The sequence below is a fragment of the Haliotis rufescens genome, unplaced genomic scaffold, assembly GCF_023055435.1.
Source record: "Haliotis rufescens isolate VD_foot unplaced genomic scaffold, xgHalRufe1.0.p SCAF_2, whole genome shotgun sequence".
Taxonomy (NCBI): Eukaryota; Metazoa; Mollusca; class Gastropoda; order Lepetellida; family Haliotidae; genus Haliotis; species Haliotis rufescens.
Window position 1 is genome coordinate 17,341,422 of NW_025963890.1, and position 18,256 is coordinate 17,359,677.

At 39.9% G+C, this 18,256-nt stretch overlaps 1 protein-coding gene across 2 annotated transcripts in view; it reads left to right on the forward strand.

The window, feature by feature from the left end:
• LOC124138758 (dihydropyrimidine dehydrogenase [NADP(+)]-like) overlaps positions 1 to 16,253 on the forward strand; it is a 51,556-nt gene extending 35,303 nt beyond the window's left edge. For both annotated transcript variants that reach the window (XM_048399702.1, XM_048399703.1), the window contains exons 9-20: positions 1,507 to 1,717; positions 2,184 to 2,368; positions 3,574 to 3,789; positions 5,477 to 5,641; positions 6,539 to 6,607; positions 7,445 to 7,528; positions 7,744 to 7,864; positions 8,293 to 8,555; positions 9,884 to 10,063; positions 10,824 to 11,054; positions 11,499 to 11,610; positions 12,778 to 16,253. In XM_048399702.1, coding sequence (XP_048255659.1) covers positions 1,507 to 1,717; positions 2,184 to 2,368; positions 3,574 to 3,789; positions 5,477 to 5,641; positions 6,539 to 6,607; positions 7,445 to 7,528; positions 7,744 to 7,864; positions 8,293 to 8,555; positions 9,884 to 10,063; positions 10,824 to 11,054; positions 11,499 to 11,610; positions 12,778 to 12,920 — 1,980 coding nt within the window. In that variant the 3' untranslated portion in view covers positions 12,921 to 16,253. The remainder of the gene's footprint in view (positions 1 to 1,506; positions 1,718 to 2,183; positions 2,369 to 3,573; positions 3,790 to 5,476; positions 5,642 to 6,538; positions 6,608 to 7,444; positions 7,529 to 7,743; positions 7,865 to 8,292; positions 8,556 to 9,883; positions 10,064 to 10,823; positions 11,055 to 11,498; positions 11,611 to 12,777) is intronic.
• Positions 16,254 to 18,256: the final 2,003 nt, after the last annotated feature.

Sequence of the window (18,256 nt, forward strand, 5' to 3'; positions counted from 1 at the left end):
TGAGTGCAGTTTAGACATCACTCGGTGTGAAAAGGGCATTTTAATACCAGAGACAACTATATGTTCTTGCCTTCAGATGACAATGTCATGCAAGATGTCATTTCAAAAACAAGCAAAAGAAAGCCCCACAAAAGCTGCGCCATCGCATCATGAGACAAACCAAAAGATCAGAAACAAGACTTTTAATCCCCCCTGCAAATAATGCGGGGGGATATAGTCATCATCTGGCCTTTCTGTCCATCAGTCCGTCTATCAGTCTGTGTTTTGTTGCCAAGCAAAACTTGAAAACCATGAAAGATTTTTCATCCAAACTTGGTACATGTATTAACCAGTGGCTGAAGTGCTTCCTTTTGCTGTTATTGGGGCCAGGGGGATTTGTCATCTACTTACGACTCTTGTTCTTTTAGCCTTAGGCAAACTGACAAACTACTGGCAGACAGATGTATTGAGAACTGTGCAGATGCATTTATGCAACGTATGCTTAGGACCATACCATTTGGACAGGTAGTTTTCCTTTGCAAGCAATATACCTACCTGGCAGCCACATGCATAGGTACTAGGGCTGCAACGGTTCGGTTCGGTGCACCGAGAACCGGTACTTGTCGTCTCAATTTTATCTTCGATCTACAATGTCTAGATTTCGATTCAGTTCATTCCAATTTTTGTAATAAATTTAAAATTAACAAAAATAACCTACCTCGTTGGCGAAAAAAATAAAAGACTTGAGTTCATATCGACGAAGTGAAAATGTCCAAAAAAGCATTTGTTTGAAACTTTTGACAACTGTCACTTGAAAACGAAAATAGACCTCCCTTTGAAAGCATCGCAGACGACGTGCTGTAACCAGCCCCAAGTCATCTAAAATCTAAGGTTTGGGCTCAAGTGTGGCTAGTGAGAGGGTCTTTTCAACAGCCGGGGATGTTGTGACTGCTCAGAGGGCTTCCCTCAGTGGTGACAATGTGGACATGCTTGTGTTTTTATCCAAAAACATGATCATCCCTGATGACCTGATTGACCTCACAGTCTGAGGTGATGAGTTTGTCCTGTTGGTGCACAGTGTTGCACTGTTCAATAAAAAAGTTAAAGTAAATACATGTTTTGTTACTTATTTATGCATATTATACATGAATCATTATATATTATTAGACTAATGAATCGAATCGAAAATAATAGAATCGAATGGAAATAATCGAGCATCGAACCGAATCGAAGTATTGGTGAACCGTTGCAGCCCTAATAGGTACATGTGACTGTGCTGTGCCCACACAAGTATGGCATACCCATAACCCCTTACAAAATTTGGATAGTGCCACTTATTCATATTCATTGGGGCAGGTCTCAGTGTGTAGTTTTCAATTTCTACCCAAGGCTAAAGATGACTTCACAATATCTAATGTGGTTTCTATTTCTGTATCTGAATCTAGCCATACCTAAAGGATACTTTACAATGTCTAATGTGGTTTCTGTTCCTGTATATGAATCTACCAATGACACTGTTGTCCACAGATGGAGCTAGCAAAGGTGGAGAAGTGTGAGTTCATGCCGTTCATGTCACCCAAACAAGTGTTGACCAAAAATGGCCGAGTTAGCGGGATGGAGTTTCTGCGAACTGAGCAGAATGATGCCGGAGACTGGGAGGAGGATGAAGAGCAGCTTGTCCGAGTGAAGGCCGACTTTATCATCTCTGCCTTTGGATCTGGACTCACTCTGGAGGATGGTGAGAGTGTCATTATTTGTGAATCGTGAACTAGTCATAACCACAGGGAATTCATTTTGGACAGTTTTTGAACATTTTGAACATCACGGCATGTTAGCTTGATGTGGGGGGAGAGCCTGAAGTAATGCAAGTCTAAGACATGTACTGCTTTGGTGAAACCCGTGAGCATACTGATGATTTAAAACTATTTTATTGCGAGAAATAAGATGGATTAGTCACATGGAAACACTTAAAAGGCCTTCTCCAAGAAACATAATCATGGCAAACCGTGATTTGAACCCATGATCATAGGTTTCTGTTGCACTTAAGGGAAACAACTCCGCACACCCGAGAAAAATTGTGTTAGTACTTAAACTGGTAGTTGAATCACTAACTTAGATATGGAATATAAAAGTTTTTATGTTTTCTTGAGTTTTGTTTGATATGCCAAACTGTCCAGGTATTCATGCCCCTGGCTTTGTTTCAGTGATTCAAGCCTTGGACCCCATTAAACTGAACAGATGGAACCTGCCAGAAATGAACGACAAAACAATGCAGACATCCGAACCGTGGGTGTTCTGTGGCGGTGATATTGCTGGGGTAGCTCAGACGACGGTGGAGTCCACAAATGATGGGAAGATCGCTTCCTGGCACCTACATAGATACTTGCAGGTGATGACCGGGAACTCCGAGGGGAAGGGGCTGCACATCAGACCTGCTTCATCCCTGGATGGGCACCGCAGTGAGATGTACCGTATATTGCTGTCTATAAACTAACCCCACTGTAAAAGCCATGAAAATTGATGCTAATTTATATACCCTGTCTATATAGTGAAATGTAATGAAGCACATCACCAGTGCACACACACAATCCCTACATTTGAAATAAAACGTGTCTTCTGCAGAAAAAATTTACATCATATCCCTTCAGCGAATTCAGGTAAATGAACAGGTGATAACAATTTATATTTGTCAATACAGATTTGCACTTTGAGATAAAAAATCACTAGATATGACAGGGCCTAGTTCTATACAGCTGCAGTAACCATATCTATGCCCTGCGCCCTTCATTTTGACTTGTCGCACTACACAGAGCTACAGGCTGTCCCATTATGTTCTAATATATTTCAATTTCGGAACATACACAATTAACAGCCATGCCTTAATGTACATGAATTGTAACCCATGAAATCAACAACATGATCCGTTTCCTAAACACGTGCTTTGAAATATGTGTACTTCTTTGATCATGCTACTTTCCATGTACTTATTGGGTTGGGAATATTGAGAGGGTGCAGATGTTTGGTCACCATCACTGACCGCAATTGCTCACAAAAAATCTTTACAGATCCAGTTTCAAAATTGATAAGTAAGTATATTATTGCATGATCTAAAATATAAGTACTCATATTTAAAGGCAAGCGTCTTAGAAAGTGAATCATGTCGCATTTGTCGTAAGATCACGACACGTGAACATGGCTGTACCATATATATTGCAATGCATATTTGGATTGGGAATCTGTTGGATAAATAGTATGGGACAGCCCGTAGCTCTGTGTAGGGACACGTCATTATCTGAATCGTTTATAGGGAGCAGCACAGGGATACGGATACCGCAGCTAAGTGACATACAGCTGATTTAACAATAAGTTTGCAGGGTGTCGTAATTCCTTGTATTAGGACACATGGAAAATAATGATCATTCTTAGTGAGCAGTGTGGTTAAGAAAGCTGCAGATGGAGAAATTGATATGGTTATTATCAATCTGAATGAAAAAAAGGAGTAAACTATCTAAATAACAACGGCTTCGTTTGGCCCAAGAAGGTGATGTGTGTCCAGGAACTAACACGGATAATGGATCCATATTTCTGTTGCAGAGTCGAGATGAAGTCATTGTTGCCCCAGAGCCAAGTCTGCCCAACTTCTTCACCCCTATAGACGAGGTTGACCTGAGTGTGGAGATCTGTGGTCTCCGCTTCCCCAACCCCTTCGGCCTGGCCAGTGCCCCGCCCACCACCAGCAGCCCCATGATCCGAAGGGCCTTCGAGGCGGGATGGGGGTTTGCCCTGACCAAGACATTCTCCCTCGACAAGGTACAGGCTTTGGGATAACTTGGGTGACTACTGAGGAACATTATAGTATTGCCATAGTATTTCCATAGTTAACACTGTTACAATATGTTGCAGTATATTATAAGCCAGCAAGCATCGTCCACCTGATCCCATTAGTCGCCTCTGACGACAAGCAAAGTGGCCTTTTACCTATTCTATTCAGGTCTATGAAGCCTGTATACAGAGTCCTAGAACCTGTGAATATCCGGGGTAGAATTGGACTTAAGGAACCCATGCTTGTCATAAAATGCAACTATGCTTGTCGTAAGAGATGACTAACTAGATCGGGTGGTCAGGCTCACTGACTTGATTTATACATGTCATCGTATCCCAATAGATGCTCATGATGTCAATCAGTGGATTGTCTGGTACATACTCAATTACATACAAAACGTCATCATATAGCTGGAATATTGCAGAGTGCAGCATTAAACGCCAAACAAAGAAAGTCCTAGGTTCAGCTTAGTATATTGTTAGTGTTAAGAGAGGTACCTTCTATTTTTGTCTGATGTATAATGTTGAATATTTTCTGAATAGATACACTCGTCTTTACATTCAATGTGTATTTTGGATATCAATGAATGGAAAGGTTTGTGATTAACAGTATTATGTCATTTTATTTTGTCTTTCGATACTTGCGATAGCGTAACTCAACATCAATGTCAGGTATTTGAACTGGTTATCAGTGTATTGCAATGCATTGATCGATTGTTACAACCCTAACTGAAACATATGGTTTCTTAGTTGTATTCAAGGCTGGTTAATTTCAGGTCATGCATCACTGTTGGGATTCTGTGTCAGCAGGTCCCAGCATCCATACTTGTCAAAAGTGGGAGGTCAGACTCACTCAGGCTAAATGTGTGTCTTTGTACAGCCACCGTAGAAATTGGGATGCTGTTATAATCTCATCAATATCAGTCACCTACTGGTCCAGATAGTTCCTTGACAGATGATCGTAGGGGAGTCTGACTGGCCAAATGTGTGTCATCGTACAACTTGGGATGTTGATATAATCTCATTAAAATCAGTCACCTACTGGTCCAGATAGTTCCTTGACAGATGACCATAGGGGAGTCTGATTGGCCAAATGTGTGTCATCGTATAACTTGGGATGCTTATATAATCTCATTAAAATCAGTCACCTACTGGTCCAGATAGTTCCTTGACAGATGACCATAGGGGAGTCTGACTGGCCAAATGTGTGTCATCGTATAACTTGGGATGCTTATATAATCTCATTAAAATCAGTCACCTACGGGTCCAGATAGTTCCTTGACAGATGACCATAGGGATGTCTGACTGGCCAAATGTGTGTCATCGTACAACTTGGGATGCTGATATAATCTCATTAAAATCAGTCACCTACTGGTCCAGATAGTTCCTTGACAGATGACCATAGGGATGTCTGACTGGCCAAATGTGTGTCATCGTACGACTTGGGATGCTGATATAATCTCATTAAAATCAGTCACCTACTGGTCCAGATAGTTCCTTGACAGATGACCATAGGGATGTCTGACTGGCCAGATGTGTGTCATCGTACAACTTGGGATGTTGATATAATCTCATTAAAATAAGTCACCTACTGGTCCAGATAGTTCCTTGACAGATGACCATAGGGGAGTCTGACTGTAACACTAACCTACAGTTACTTGCTTCTTTTGTGTAGGATATTGTGACCAATGTGTCCCCCCGTATTGTCAGGGGAACCACCTCAGGTCACCTTTTTGGACCAGGTCAAGGGTCGTTCCTCAACATCGAGCTGATCAGTGAGAAGACCGCAGCCTATTGGTGCTCCAGTGTCACTGAACTCAAGAAGGACTTCCCAGACAGGGTAACAGTGCTCACAGTCTTGTAGTCCCATGCTTCATATGTAGATTTCCCCTGGTGTACGTGGGGTAGAATGTGTCCTCAGCACCCCATTGCTGGTCGTAAGAGGCGACCGAATTGGGCTACCTTTGAAGATCTGGGTTAGAATTGATCTTCAGCAACCCTTGCTGTCATTAGAGGCAACTAATAGGATTGAGTGGTCAGGCTCGGTGAATTGGTTGATGCATGTCATTGTATCCCAATTACGTAGATCTATGCTCATGATGTCAGACACAGGATTGTCTGGCCCAGACTCAATTATGTACAGACAGATGTCATATAGCTGGAATATTGCTGAGTGCTTCTTTAAAAAACAAGCAAACAAGACTATATGCAGGTTATTATGTAAGTGTGTCATCATGTAGCAATAAGTGCCAGAATTTGATGACTGTTTGAGCACTATATTGGGTGCGTTATTAATAGTGTTGGCATATATTTACCATGAAAAAATGATCTTGTGATGTTTTCTGTCATTTTCAAAAAGGAAATGGTGATTTACAGAAGACCAGTCGTAAATAGTCATTATTTTTTAAAAGTTTTTGCATCAATGATGATCACTTCTGAAAATCTAATTGTAAACAAAAATGCAGGCAAAAAAGCAGGATCTTGTGCTATGTAAAAACCCTTCATATCAGTAAACACAAAAACATGTTGTTTCTTTTGCATTTTCGTACCTCATAATCAGCAGTTGAAAGAATTGGAAGTGAATTTTCATGAAAGGTCCACATCTAAAGGCTTCCAGAAGTATTATGTGACATCAATATGTCATGCTTTGAACACCTTCCTTTTACATTACACGTACTAATTGTGACAACTATAGTCAACTGAACTGCTTTCCCTGATGCTGTTTGCTTTGTTGCAGATTGTGATAGCCAGCATCATGTGTGGCTACAGCAAGGAGGACTGGACACTGCTGGCCCAGATGGCCGAGGTCAGTGAGCAGGAGCAGTGTCTGGTCAGGGATTTATCTCAACCTCTAAAGGGGCCGATATTCGGCCCCAAACCTGCAACAGATGATAGTGAAAAGGCCCAAATTGAAATAATCTTTTCCCAATTCTCCGGAGTTTATTTATATCATTAAAAACTTCCAATTTTGAACAATATTACCAATTTGGGCTAATTTTAAAAGGCACTTAGTTTTGAATGCTAGATAACTCCCTGCAGGTAGACAAATCCCCACCCAACCCCACCCCACCCAGTACTAAGAAAACCTTCCCCAACTTCCCCCCCCCCCCCCCCCCCCCCAAAAAAAATAAATAAAAATAAAAATAAAAATATCTCCATCCACATCAATCCATTAGCCAAGTGTGTTTTCATATCTCAAAGGCTTGCATACTGGGTAATACATGTTTATTCCTAATATATATATATGCTATTTATGATACAGAATCACAGAAGGCTAATGATCGTATATGGTGTCATTCTTAAAATGATATATTTTCATACACGAAAGCAATTTCAAATGTCTGAGTGAATTGCCCTATTTATTGTATAGACACAAATGAGGTGCTGCCCAGTTTATTTCTGGAAGCACTCACACATTGAGAAACCCTATCTAAATATGTTGGTATCATCAGCAATAGTTTTCAGTTCTCAGATCAATGTATGGAACTTACTGCAAGTAGTCCCTGCCAGAGGGCCTCATTTACTTGTTTATCAGATCATGATGCCAAATTTATCAGATTGTTTTGTGTTTTTTGCATTGATAACACTTTCAACTGTATGTTAAAACATTACCATGCATATGTTTACCATTGTACCATTCTAGAAAGCAGGGTCGGATGCTCTGGAACTCAATCTATCCTGTCCCCACGGTATGGGAGAGAGAGGCATGGGGCTGGCCTGTGGACAGGTGAGGGTGACCTTGTGTTTTGACTGTATCCCACAGGTTCATTTTGACCTGAATGTTAAACACTGTTTCCCACAGGTTCATTTTGACCTGAATGTTGTCTGTTTTTATCAAGAATTAAAATAAGAATGGGTTGAAAATATCACTGATATTATTAAAACAAGATTTAGCCATATAAAGTCTTGTATAATGATAGTGATCTTTTAATCTCATCTCAGGATCCCGAATTGGTGCGAAATATTTGCCGGTGGGTGAGAGAGGCCATCAAGATCCCATTCTTTGCAAAGCTGACCCCAAATGTGACCAGCATCGCTGTCATAGCTGAGGCTGCGTACGAAGGTGAGAGTGTTGCTGCTGTTGCATGTTGTCATGGTGTTACTGGTGTAACCATGTAGTCTGAAGTCAGTAGCTGTTGCCTGGAGCTATTTATATCTGTCTTATTTTATTTTCAATTTAATCTCTTGCATTTTGACTTTCAAGTTAAGTTTAACATTTAGTTAAACTTTATGAAGTCATAATACCACAAGAACTTTTAAAAGTAAGCATTATTTATTTTGAATTTTGACTGAAGAGCATAGTCCCCCTTTCACTGAACTCCTTAAGTTTTGACAGCATGTATCAAGATGAAATTGAGTTTTGCTTTTGTTACCAACCACTGGTTTGTCTGGTCCAGACATTGCCGAGAGACCACCATGATATAGCCTGCTGTGCCATGACACAACTGTTTGCTTCCTGCTATGCTTATTAAATCCATAACTAACATCCAGGTAAAGCTGACGGAGTGACTGCCACAAATACTGTCTCCGGTCTGATGGGATTACGGAGTAATGCTACTGCCTGGCCCAGCATTGGCAAGGAACATCGCACCACATATGGAGGTGTGTCTGGCAATGCTATCCGACCAATTGCACTGCGTGCAGTGTCTGACATTGGCCGCCACCTCCCTAACTTCCCTATCCTGGCCACTGGTGGAATAGACTCAGCTGATGCAGGACTGCAGTTCCTTCAGGCTGGGGCTTCTGCTCTACAGGTAGGGTCACAAGGGTGGACAACTCTGAACACAAGGGTGGACAACTCTGAACACAAGGGTGGATAACTCTTAACTCAAGGGTGGAATGTGTAAATAGTTGATGTATTATTTTTTCAAAAATATTTATGTTGGTTCATTGAAAGGATTAGTTGATGATTACAGGCTATCTAACCCAAATTCTTCCATGTAGTATGGCTATAACATAGAGATCCTGAATTGAGGTATGCTGTATGGAACTTGGTAATGCTACAAGCTCCTCACAGCGATAGTACGTTCCCAGAGCTCTCTATACTATCGCTGCCACCAGTCAAAACTCCCCACTGTGAATAGGTGGCCACAACCATGCTTGGAGTTGAACTCGCAACTGAATGACCGTTATGTTTACAAACAAGTGACGACTGTCGGGACGCCGTATACACTTATCGCTGCTAAATTACTTTCTTCGTTTGTCAATTTGAATTTCTGTTTCATTAAAACTATCGTGTTATTGATATAGTAAGAATGTAAGGGAGAAGTTGGTTGATTTTCCGTTAGTCTGCAATCTCGAACCAATCTGATTATCAAAACAACAAAGTAAATTCATCTGGAAAACATGGTCAGTCGTAAACCTTTTCAAATTGAAATATGATGGCATTCCCAAAGACATAAACAAAAGTATAAATGTTACTACATATGGGGTTTTATTTTGCTGAATTATTGTGACTTTGGAGCTGTGATCTCAGTTTTTGTCAGTGACTGTATTTTTGTCATTGCCGGTCAAAGTTTCTTAATTATTGCTTTTATCCGCTTTGTATTTGATGGGTGTGTTGTTGTGAATAATGCTTTATCATGCTCATTAAACTTATACTAATTAAGGAATGATTTTTACACTTCAGTTGTGCGAGGTTCACTATTTAATACAATATAATTCATCTAACATTTCATCATGTAACTTTGTACTCATATTATACTTGTGGTAAAATAATGGCATTTGCGATTAAGGTAATTTAAATTTTTTAAGTTTTGTTATTTCCATGTGAACAAAACATGACTTATTTTCTTTCTTTCATTACTTTTTTCTTTTTCTTACTCTTATTATCAACAATTTTTTTCATAATTTTTACAAGGAACCATTGTGGTAGGGGGGTTATCTACCTGTGTACGACAGTTCTGACCCATGCAGTGTTGCTGTAGGTATGCAGTGCTATACAGAACCAGGACTTCATGGTGGTGCAGGACTATATATCTGGTCTGGGGGTGGGGTTGGGTTGGGGAGGGAGGGGAGGGGAGGGGAGGAGAATGTCGTCTACCTGTCTACGACAGTTCTGACCTATGCAGTGTTGCTGTAGGTATGCAGTGCTATACAGAACCAGGACTTCACGGTGGTGCAGGACTATATATCCGGGCTGAAGACCCTGCTGTATCTGCAAGGCATTGACCAGCTGGTCAACTGGGATGGCCAGAGTCCTCCGGTCCCAAAACACCAGAAGGGAAAGCCCGTGCCCCGGGTTGTCGACCTCATCGGAAAAGTGAGACTTAATTGTTTTCCTTGACAGCATGTCTAATAATAATTCCAAACTATACTGAGTTAGTGTCCATGGCTTTAAAGAGGTTACAAATTCAATTTTAATGGGTGTTGTTTAATAGATAATTTCTATATGGAAGATTTCCAGAATGGTGGTTGTTTTGTATTGGAAATATGGACTGAGTCTTTATAAGTTGTATTTGTTGAACCTTTGTCACACAGCATAGTAATTACATGTGCAGAGGTCTTCTTTAAAAAATAAGATGAATATATACTACTCAAAAGAAGTTGAGGACCACCTGATTCTTTCTTATTACTGTAGTTATTTTGTCATGCAATGACATGTTATATCACAGCATGACATCTTGATGTGGGAGGAAAGCCTGAAATGATGCAGGTCTGAGACATTTACCACTTCAGTGAAACCCACAAGCCCAGGTATGGTGTTGACAACCCTAGAAACATAAGTGATGCAAACTGGGATTCTATTCCACAAGCATAGGTTTCTGGTGTGCCCAAAGGATGCAACTCTGCACTCTGCGATGGCCACACCACCTGTAAAATGGCTACTGTCAAACTCATTATCAGTTATATCATTTTGACATCTCCAATTACCAGCTGGTAATTGGCAGAGAATAGGAGCCCCTTGGAGTGTAGACAGGTTGCATCTGCTGCACTGTGCGCAGGTGCTGTATGTCACAGACTGGCTTATCGACTGTCAAAGGTGAAGGGCATGATGGAAATGTTTGTGTTTGGTCTTCCAGCATCTGCCATCATTCGGTCTGTACATGAAAGAACGGGATGAAGCTATAGCAAAGGTGAAGGTCAAGGCCGACTTGCTGGGGAATGACAACAAACTGGTACCTCTCCGACCAGCAAATGCGCCAAAGAAGTCTGTGCCCTCTGTGAAGGATATGATTGGTAAAGCTCTCCCGATGATCGGCACTTACAATGACCTTGACAACAAACAGCAAGTAGTTGCCTTGATAGATGAGGTGAGCGCAGATGGTGGATTGGTATTCACAATAAATAGATTAAAGTTATCCGTGATGTTTTGCTATATGGCAATTATTGTAAATGAGAGTCATCAGCTTGAACGCATCACAGGCAATTTTAAATACATGGGTTTTTTTTATAGATTTTTTATAATAGGATAAAAATAATTGACACAATATGTCACATGTCTCAAGTGTCATTAAGTGTTCCTATCTCCAACCCTGTGATGTAGACACACACACACACACACACACACACACACACACACACACACTAACGCACACACTAACACCAATACTCACTAACACACCCAAACATAAACACAGTGACACACCCACACATCAACACTAACACACTCACTGACACATCCTAAAGCACACACACACACACTGACACACCCACACACTATTACACACACCCTACAGCACTGTCTTCACTTCCAGGACATGTGCATCAACTGTGGCAAGTGCTACATGACCTGCAACGACTCCGGTTACCAAGCCATAGAGTTTGACCCTGAGACGCATCTCCCTCATGTAACAGATGACTGCACAGGTAGGCAGGAGCAGGCAGTTACGATGCTACTTTGTTTGTGGATGTATGAAACTGTAGGATGTCAGTTCACCAGGGATGTCACAAAAGTTGGAATGTAATTTTGATAAGTGGGTTCACAAAGTGATGAGAACATAAAGGTCGTATTGAGATTCTGTTTGCCTTGCGTCTGCAACAAAGATGGCAGCTACAGTATGTGATTGTATGTCTGAACATTCATTCTTACAGCCTCTCTTTCTGTTGTGTTTGATGTATACTGCTCAAAAGTAGTTAAGGAACTCCCGCTTGTTTCATATTACTATAGTTAATCTGTTATGACAGATTAACTATAGTAATTTGAATAAATCAGGTGTTCTTTAGCTTCTTCGGTGTAGTATACTTTCGTTTTTAAAAATCTTTTTGCATCTACTAATGTAAATTGCATGTTTGTGTTATGGGATGTAGACTAGTGGATAATTTGGTAGTCAATCGGTAAATGGATTGAAGTTCATTGGTTACATTGAAACCAAAATGATTGAGTGTCAGTGGTGCTGTCAAAGCTTCAACACAGTGGTGCAGTGGCCTAGTGGTTAAAGCGGTCGCCTGTCATGCCAAAGACCAGTTTCGATTCCCCACATTTCGTGTCCTCCGCCTTGATATTGCTGGAATATTGCTAAAAGCAGCGTAAAACTTACTCACTCATTCAACATGTTCAAGTTTGTGCTGGAATACATATTGTTATTTGTTTTTGTCAGTGAGAAACAAGAAAACAACAACAGTGCCTCAGCTTGACCAAATACTAACGTTAGAGGTCTCTGTTCCACAAAGAAATCCTAGAACAATGACTGTTGTAACTCGCTTACTCCAACAGTGAGTTTTACGTTGCTTTTAGCAATATTCCAGCAATATCATGGCGGTGGACACCTGAAACTCGGCTTCCCACATTGTACCCGTGTGGGGAATCAAACCTGGGTCTTAGGCGTGACGAGCAAACACTTTAATCACTAGGCCGGCCCACCGCCCCTTACTGGAACAGACCTACATTGGAGCTATGATGGCATGTGGAAGAGCCATTGCTTTCAGTTCTGTAGCAGGAAACTATGGTTAGGATGGGGCACCCTGTTTGACCTCAGTGCTGTTTGACCCAAGTGCTGTCATGGCTGTATGTTGGTCACTCTGGTTGTGTTGCAGGCTGTACCTTGTGCTTATCCGTGTGCCCGATCATGGACTGCATCACAATGGTCAAGCGAGAAATCCCCTACATCCCCAAGCGTGGCATATCCCTCAATGTCAGCAACATCTCCGCTCCAGCTGTCGTCTTGGCAACCAACTAGAGAGACATGCCAACATAAGTCCAGATGAAGTCTGCTTCCTTGAAATAACATTTACAACAATCATGTCTTTTGAAAAACATACAGTACTATTTGAAGCCAGTTGTAAAATCGAAATATTGCCTCTTAAATATTTTAACCACATATGGATAAGACGTTCATCTATACATTTCTGTATGTTAGTGTGCTATCGTATTTACTGTAACAAGGGAACTTAGGAAATTGGCATAAACAAAAGGAGCGAGGAGACTTATTAATACCTTACACAAGTTAAATTTGTTTTTAGACATCAAGCTTTAGTGAACTAACTCAGAACAAACTTCAATGAAACAAACTTTTTCCAGAATAATTACTTGACATTTATCTACCTTGATATGCAGCTGTTTCCTGCAACATATCTGAAATATACACAAGAACATACAGACTGTCATGACAGTTTTCGCTCTTAGTCAGAGCGCATATATAGATTAATTACAATTTGGCCTAGAAGTTGTTCAGGTGAATATGGTAATTATTTAGCAAATGGATAAAATGTGTGCATTTACATATTTCCCTCAGTTTCCAACATGCATTTCATTTCATGGATGATGTGATACAGTGCTATGATGTCATGAAACGAGGTTACACAGCTTTGCAATAATTCCATTCACTTTTGTTGTAAGCAATGATATATGATGCCATTTCTTTAACGTTTAGTCCATTATTCTCAGCTTTATCGTTTCATCTTGACAATGGATTTACCGGTACTTAAAATATGTTGTTAAGGGATTTCTGATACACGACTTGAACATTATAGTTATAGGTGCAAAATGGGATTTCAAGTATGTGATGTAAATTTGATATTGATATCACTAAGTTTGCCTGTCACCTTAAAGTAAATTGGGACAAGAATCTCTCTGTTGACATTATTAGGATTACCCATACACTAGCATAAACTATTTACGCTGTAAGAAACAAGATACTGCTGTCCTGTGTTTGGGAGTAATTTTGTACACGCAACTGCCGTGAATGAATGAGGTGCACATCATATTGGGGTCATTCAGATATCTGCCCAAAATTGAGAACGCAGCAGACTATTAAGAAAACACCATAGGAATAAAGGCAAATCAGCTGTATGTGAGGAAAGTGTTAGCTAGCAGTGTTGTGTTTGAGTTTTGTTGTCAACAATACATCTTTGAAAAAGTTCTCAGGGAAGTGGTGCTGATGGTGTATTAGAATATCAACTTGAGGCCATACAAGGGAATGCATGCTTCTTTTCCTGTTCCCACTTAATACATACATGCACAAGTACGCATCAAAATATGTATGAACATACACATCCAAATGACATCTTTGAATTTGTTATGACAGTTGACTTAATAGTGATGGAGTCTGTGTCGAAAGGCAACAATATGGATATAGTTATAGTCATTGGAAATTGAGACCATGCCTTATGAACTGGATATGAAAAGCTAAAGAGGACATATTAAAACAATTACAAACAAATCTGACATAAAAAGAATGTTATGTATGTAGATTTTATGATGATTGTTATAATTGTTTTTTGTGAGAAGAATATCTGTATTAATGTACTATTCCTTCAGCTTAATGAGGGTTATTTTTTTTTCAGTATTCGGAATATATGGTCAAATGCATGGTATAAATATGTATATGTTAACATTTGTTGATTTTCCTTGTGGTTGATTGTTAGAACTGTTGCATGCGTCCACAATCATATGTTGATCTCTGATGGAGAATCGCTCCTCTCAAGTCAAGTGCTTGTTGAGTATGTTAGTATGACCTAGCCCAGGATGTCATTGCTTCCTTCTGCTGTATGTAGTGTGTGTGTCAGGGTAGGTCATGTACAGTAACAGGCTCTATACGGGCCAGTTTGTTGTCGACTACCTTCCATGTAGCGGTCGTAGAGCTACAACTAGCGTAAGTCTAAACATATGGGAGTTACAACAATCACCCCACCATGGTAGCATTGTGGTAAACTCACCAGTATTTGGATCACCGATTCAACATTGAAACAAATGAAAAATGGTGTACGTAAAAATGTCCTTTATAAACAATTTTTTTTAGTAATTTGTGATTTGTGTTAATTAGTATTCAGGATTTGGGGGTGAGCAATGAGACTCAGAGTGAACAATAAGATGGTATTTGGAATTCAAGTGAGGGGCTCAGTGGTAAGATCGCTTTGTCAGAGACACCTCCGGTAGCTAATGTGATAAACTCATTTCACAGAGAGGCCTTAGTGACATGTCAATCATGGTATGTGTATTGTAGTAACACAGTCTCTTACTGTTCCTTGCCCAACTTCAAATGGTACTCACAGCTTTATATCTAATACATGTTGTTTTCTGTACAATTTGAGTTTCCAATTGTGCATAAGTTTTGCTTATGATCAAGGCATTCATTACAATCTGTTTCAGCTCATCGTTTACGTACCATTTCATGGTTTGAAGTGAGCTCAATATTCCCAGCATGCAGAGTTTTACTGATTCTTGACCTTCAGATAACCTTGACCTTCAGGATATACATGACCTTCAAACAACCTTGACCTCTTGACATTAATCCAGTGTATAGATCTTCTATACTCCCTCTTGTAACTCAGGTGAAGTTAGGAATCACTGACAGTGCTGCATCAGTTCATCTGGTCATATGTCATGTGAGTTTGGTGTGACAAGTTGTCCTGTGTCATCTGTAAATGTTTCATACGTTCAACTTCTCCAGAACTGCATGACGGATTGAGCTGAAAGTGTGCCTTATACCCAGAGAATCCAACGCCTTCAGATCTGAAGCCTTGTTAACAATATTGTAAAGTAGTTTACAGATCCAAGCATCATCTTCAATTAGATTGCATCATGGTAGATGATCTTGGTAATAATATTTGCTGTTGTTTATTCCATGAAAACAACTGATACAGTGATTCTGAAAATGTTCATGGTGATTACACCTGTTTTCTCTCACCAAATCATAAATTGGGATGGAATTTTTTTTGAGACAATGTAATACCAAAAGGCTAAGTGTACACCGTGACATTTGATTTGTGCAAGGCGAACTTCTCAGTAAAGTCTTTTTGACATTTTTCCCAATTTATATTACTAGTTTACCAGACAGGTAATTATGTAAATACTTGGCATCATGCATGTTTTGACCTATACATGAAACAGGAATCCAGTAGAGCATTCACACTGCTTATACAAATATTCAAGACACAATTTTGGGGTCTTTTATAATATTGACTTGTGGTTGATCTATGTGTCACCTGACCTCCATAATCTCAAATCAGTGACATATTGGGGAATATGTATGCAAATGTAGACAACTGGCAATAAAATCATACATAGATAGTGACATTGTTTTGTTTTTAATATATATATATATACTTATTGTACAGTATTAAATAAGACAGTCCAGTAAGGATTTGGGGTAAAATAGGTGGTCAGCAACTATGCTGGTGGTATGAGGCGGTAACAGTTTTGGCGGTTATGTTACCCCATCTGGGTGGATTGTTGCTAGGGCTTAGATGGGTCCAAATTAACTACCTGGGTACCGATACCCCTATTGCGTGACCCTACCCAGGTACCCACTGTAGGTTTCAAGAGATATGTACAAAATATTCGATATAAATAGTTTGACCATAGCCCTGGGAAATGTATTGCGATACATGTATAAAACGATCTGATCATGCATACATTGAAGTTGACTGAAGTTTTATCCTTATTCAAACATATAATAGTCAGAAGGAGTGGGTGCATAGTCAGAAAGAAATGTGAAAATTATTACTTGTGGCATAACGATAGAGTTAGATAATATATCATGTGACTAACAATTGGGTCCTTTTGGTCCTGTGGGTACCTGGGTCCTTCTCAGGAAGTTGGTCCAACTGACCAGAGTACCCGCATTACCTGTCCAAGCCCTTATTGTTGCTCATAATATCAATCATGGGTTTGTTAGGTTGACACATATTTCTTACAGACTGTGTCATTTATCATCCAGCTCCCGCAGGAGATATCCTTGGGTGAGATCTACATTGTAGATATCGCTGCAATGATATTGCATCAAAATGCTTTGCAGACCATTGTGATGTCATTGGTTACAATCAAATGAAATCACTAATGGCTCTGCTACTGAAGCTGTTAGCAGTACTTTTTACACATAAGACACTGCTTATTACTGTCTACAAACTGAAAAAGTTGGAAGAATGATGTTGGATGACAAATAAAATCTCACCCTGGTGTCTTTTGATAGCAAATAGCAATTGGTACATGATGACATGCATCAAACTAAGTCAGCCTCGCTGACTATTAGATCCTGTTCTCGCTTCTTGTCACAAGCATGGGTTGCACAAGACCAATTCTGCATGGGTCTTTTGAACATTATGTCAGCCATATCAGCTTTAAATGGATGTAAGCCCAAATTGATATTGATTTTTACCACTTGGTTGAAATCCACCTGCACAGAGGTTCATAGTCAGTGAAACTGGGCTTTCGAGCCCAGGGATCCAGGCATGACAAGGGAACGTAACTCTGAAAAGGTGTATTTTTGCATCCACCACTGGGTCTTCCTTGCCCCAAGTAGCATTGAAGACATTTGCATCTGAACCAGCATACGGCAGTGGTGATTCTGGGTTAGAATAGGTCCCTAACAACCTATGCTGGTCGTAAGGGTCAGGGACTTGGTTGATTGCACGTCATCATACCCAACGGCAGGGATCGTTGCTCATAATATCAATCACTGGATTGTCGATTATTTGCATCCAGCTGGAATATTGTTCAATGTGAGTCAATATTTCTTTCATTGTCAGATCAAGTTGGTTTGACTGTATTATACCACATGCCTTGAATTAGAAAAATAACACAAACGTAATATTCTATTAAAAAAAGGTTAAAGAACACCTGATTTTTCATACCACTACACTATATAAAGCGCCATGGCAGACATAACTATCCTTGAGTAGTATATTGACAAACAAAACAAAACCGTCAGTCTGAAATAAATCTGACCCAACATCGTAAAGTGAGCCAATAAGGACATAAGGAGAAACACAACGGTTATTTTGGGGATGAATAGTAATTTTTCTTATAAAATTTCCACCAATAATCACATGAGGAAACTTAGTTGGTTAAGCAAATAAGAAGAATAAACAGAATCAATCTGTTTCTAAGATGTATTTATTTTTATATCTAAGATATACATTATTTCGTCTTTTGTTCATTCCGAATGCGGTAAAATCCTGTTTCAAACTCATGTGAACCTGCAGGGTGGTTTAGGCTACACCCCGATGACTTTTACCCGCTGTTAACTCATGTGATTATAATGGTACCTACGCGATAAATCGGAAAGAGAAATGA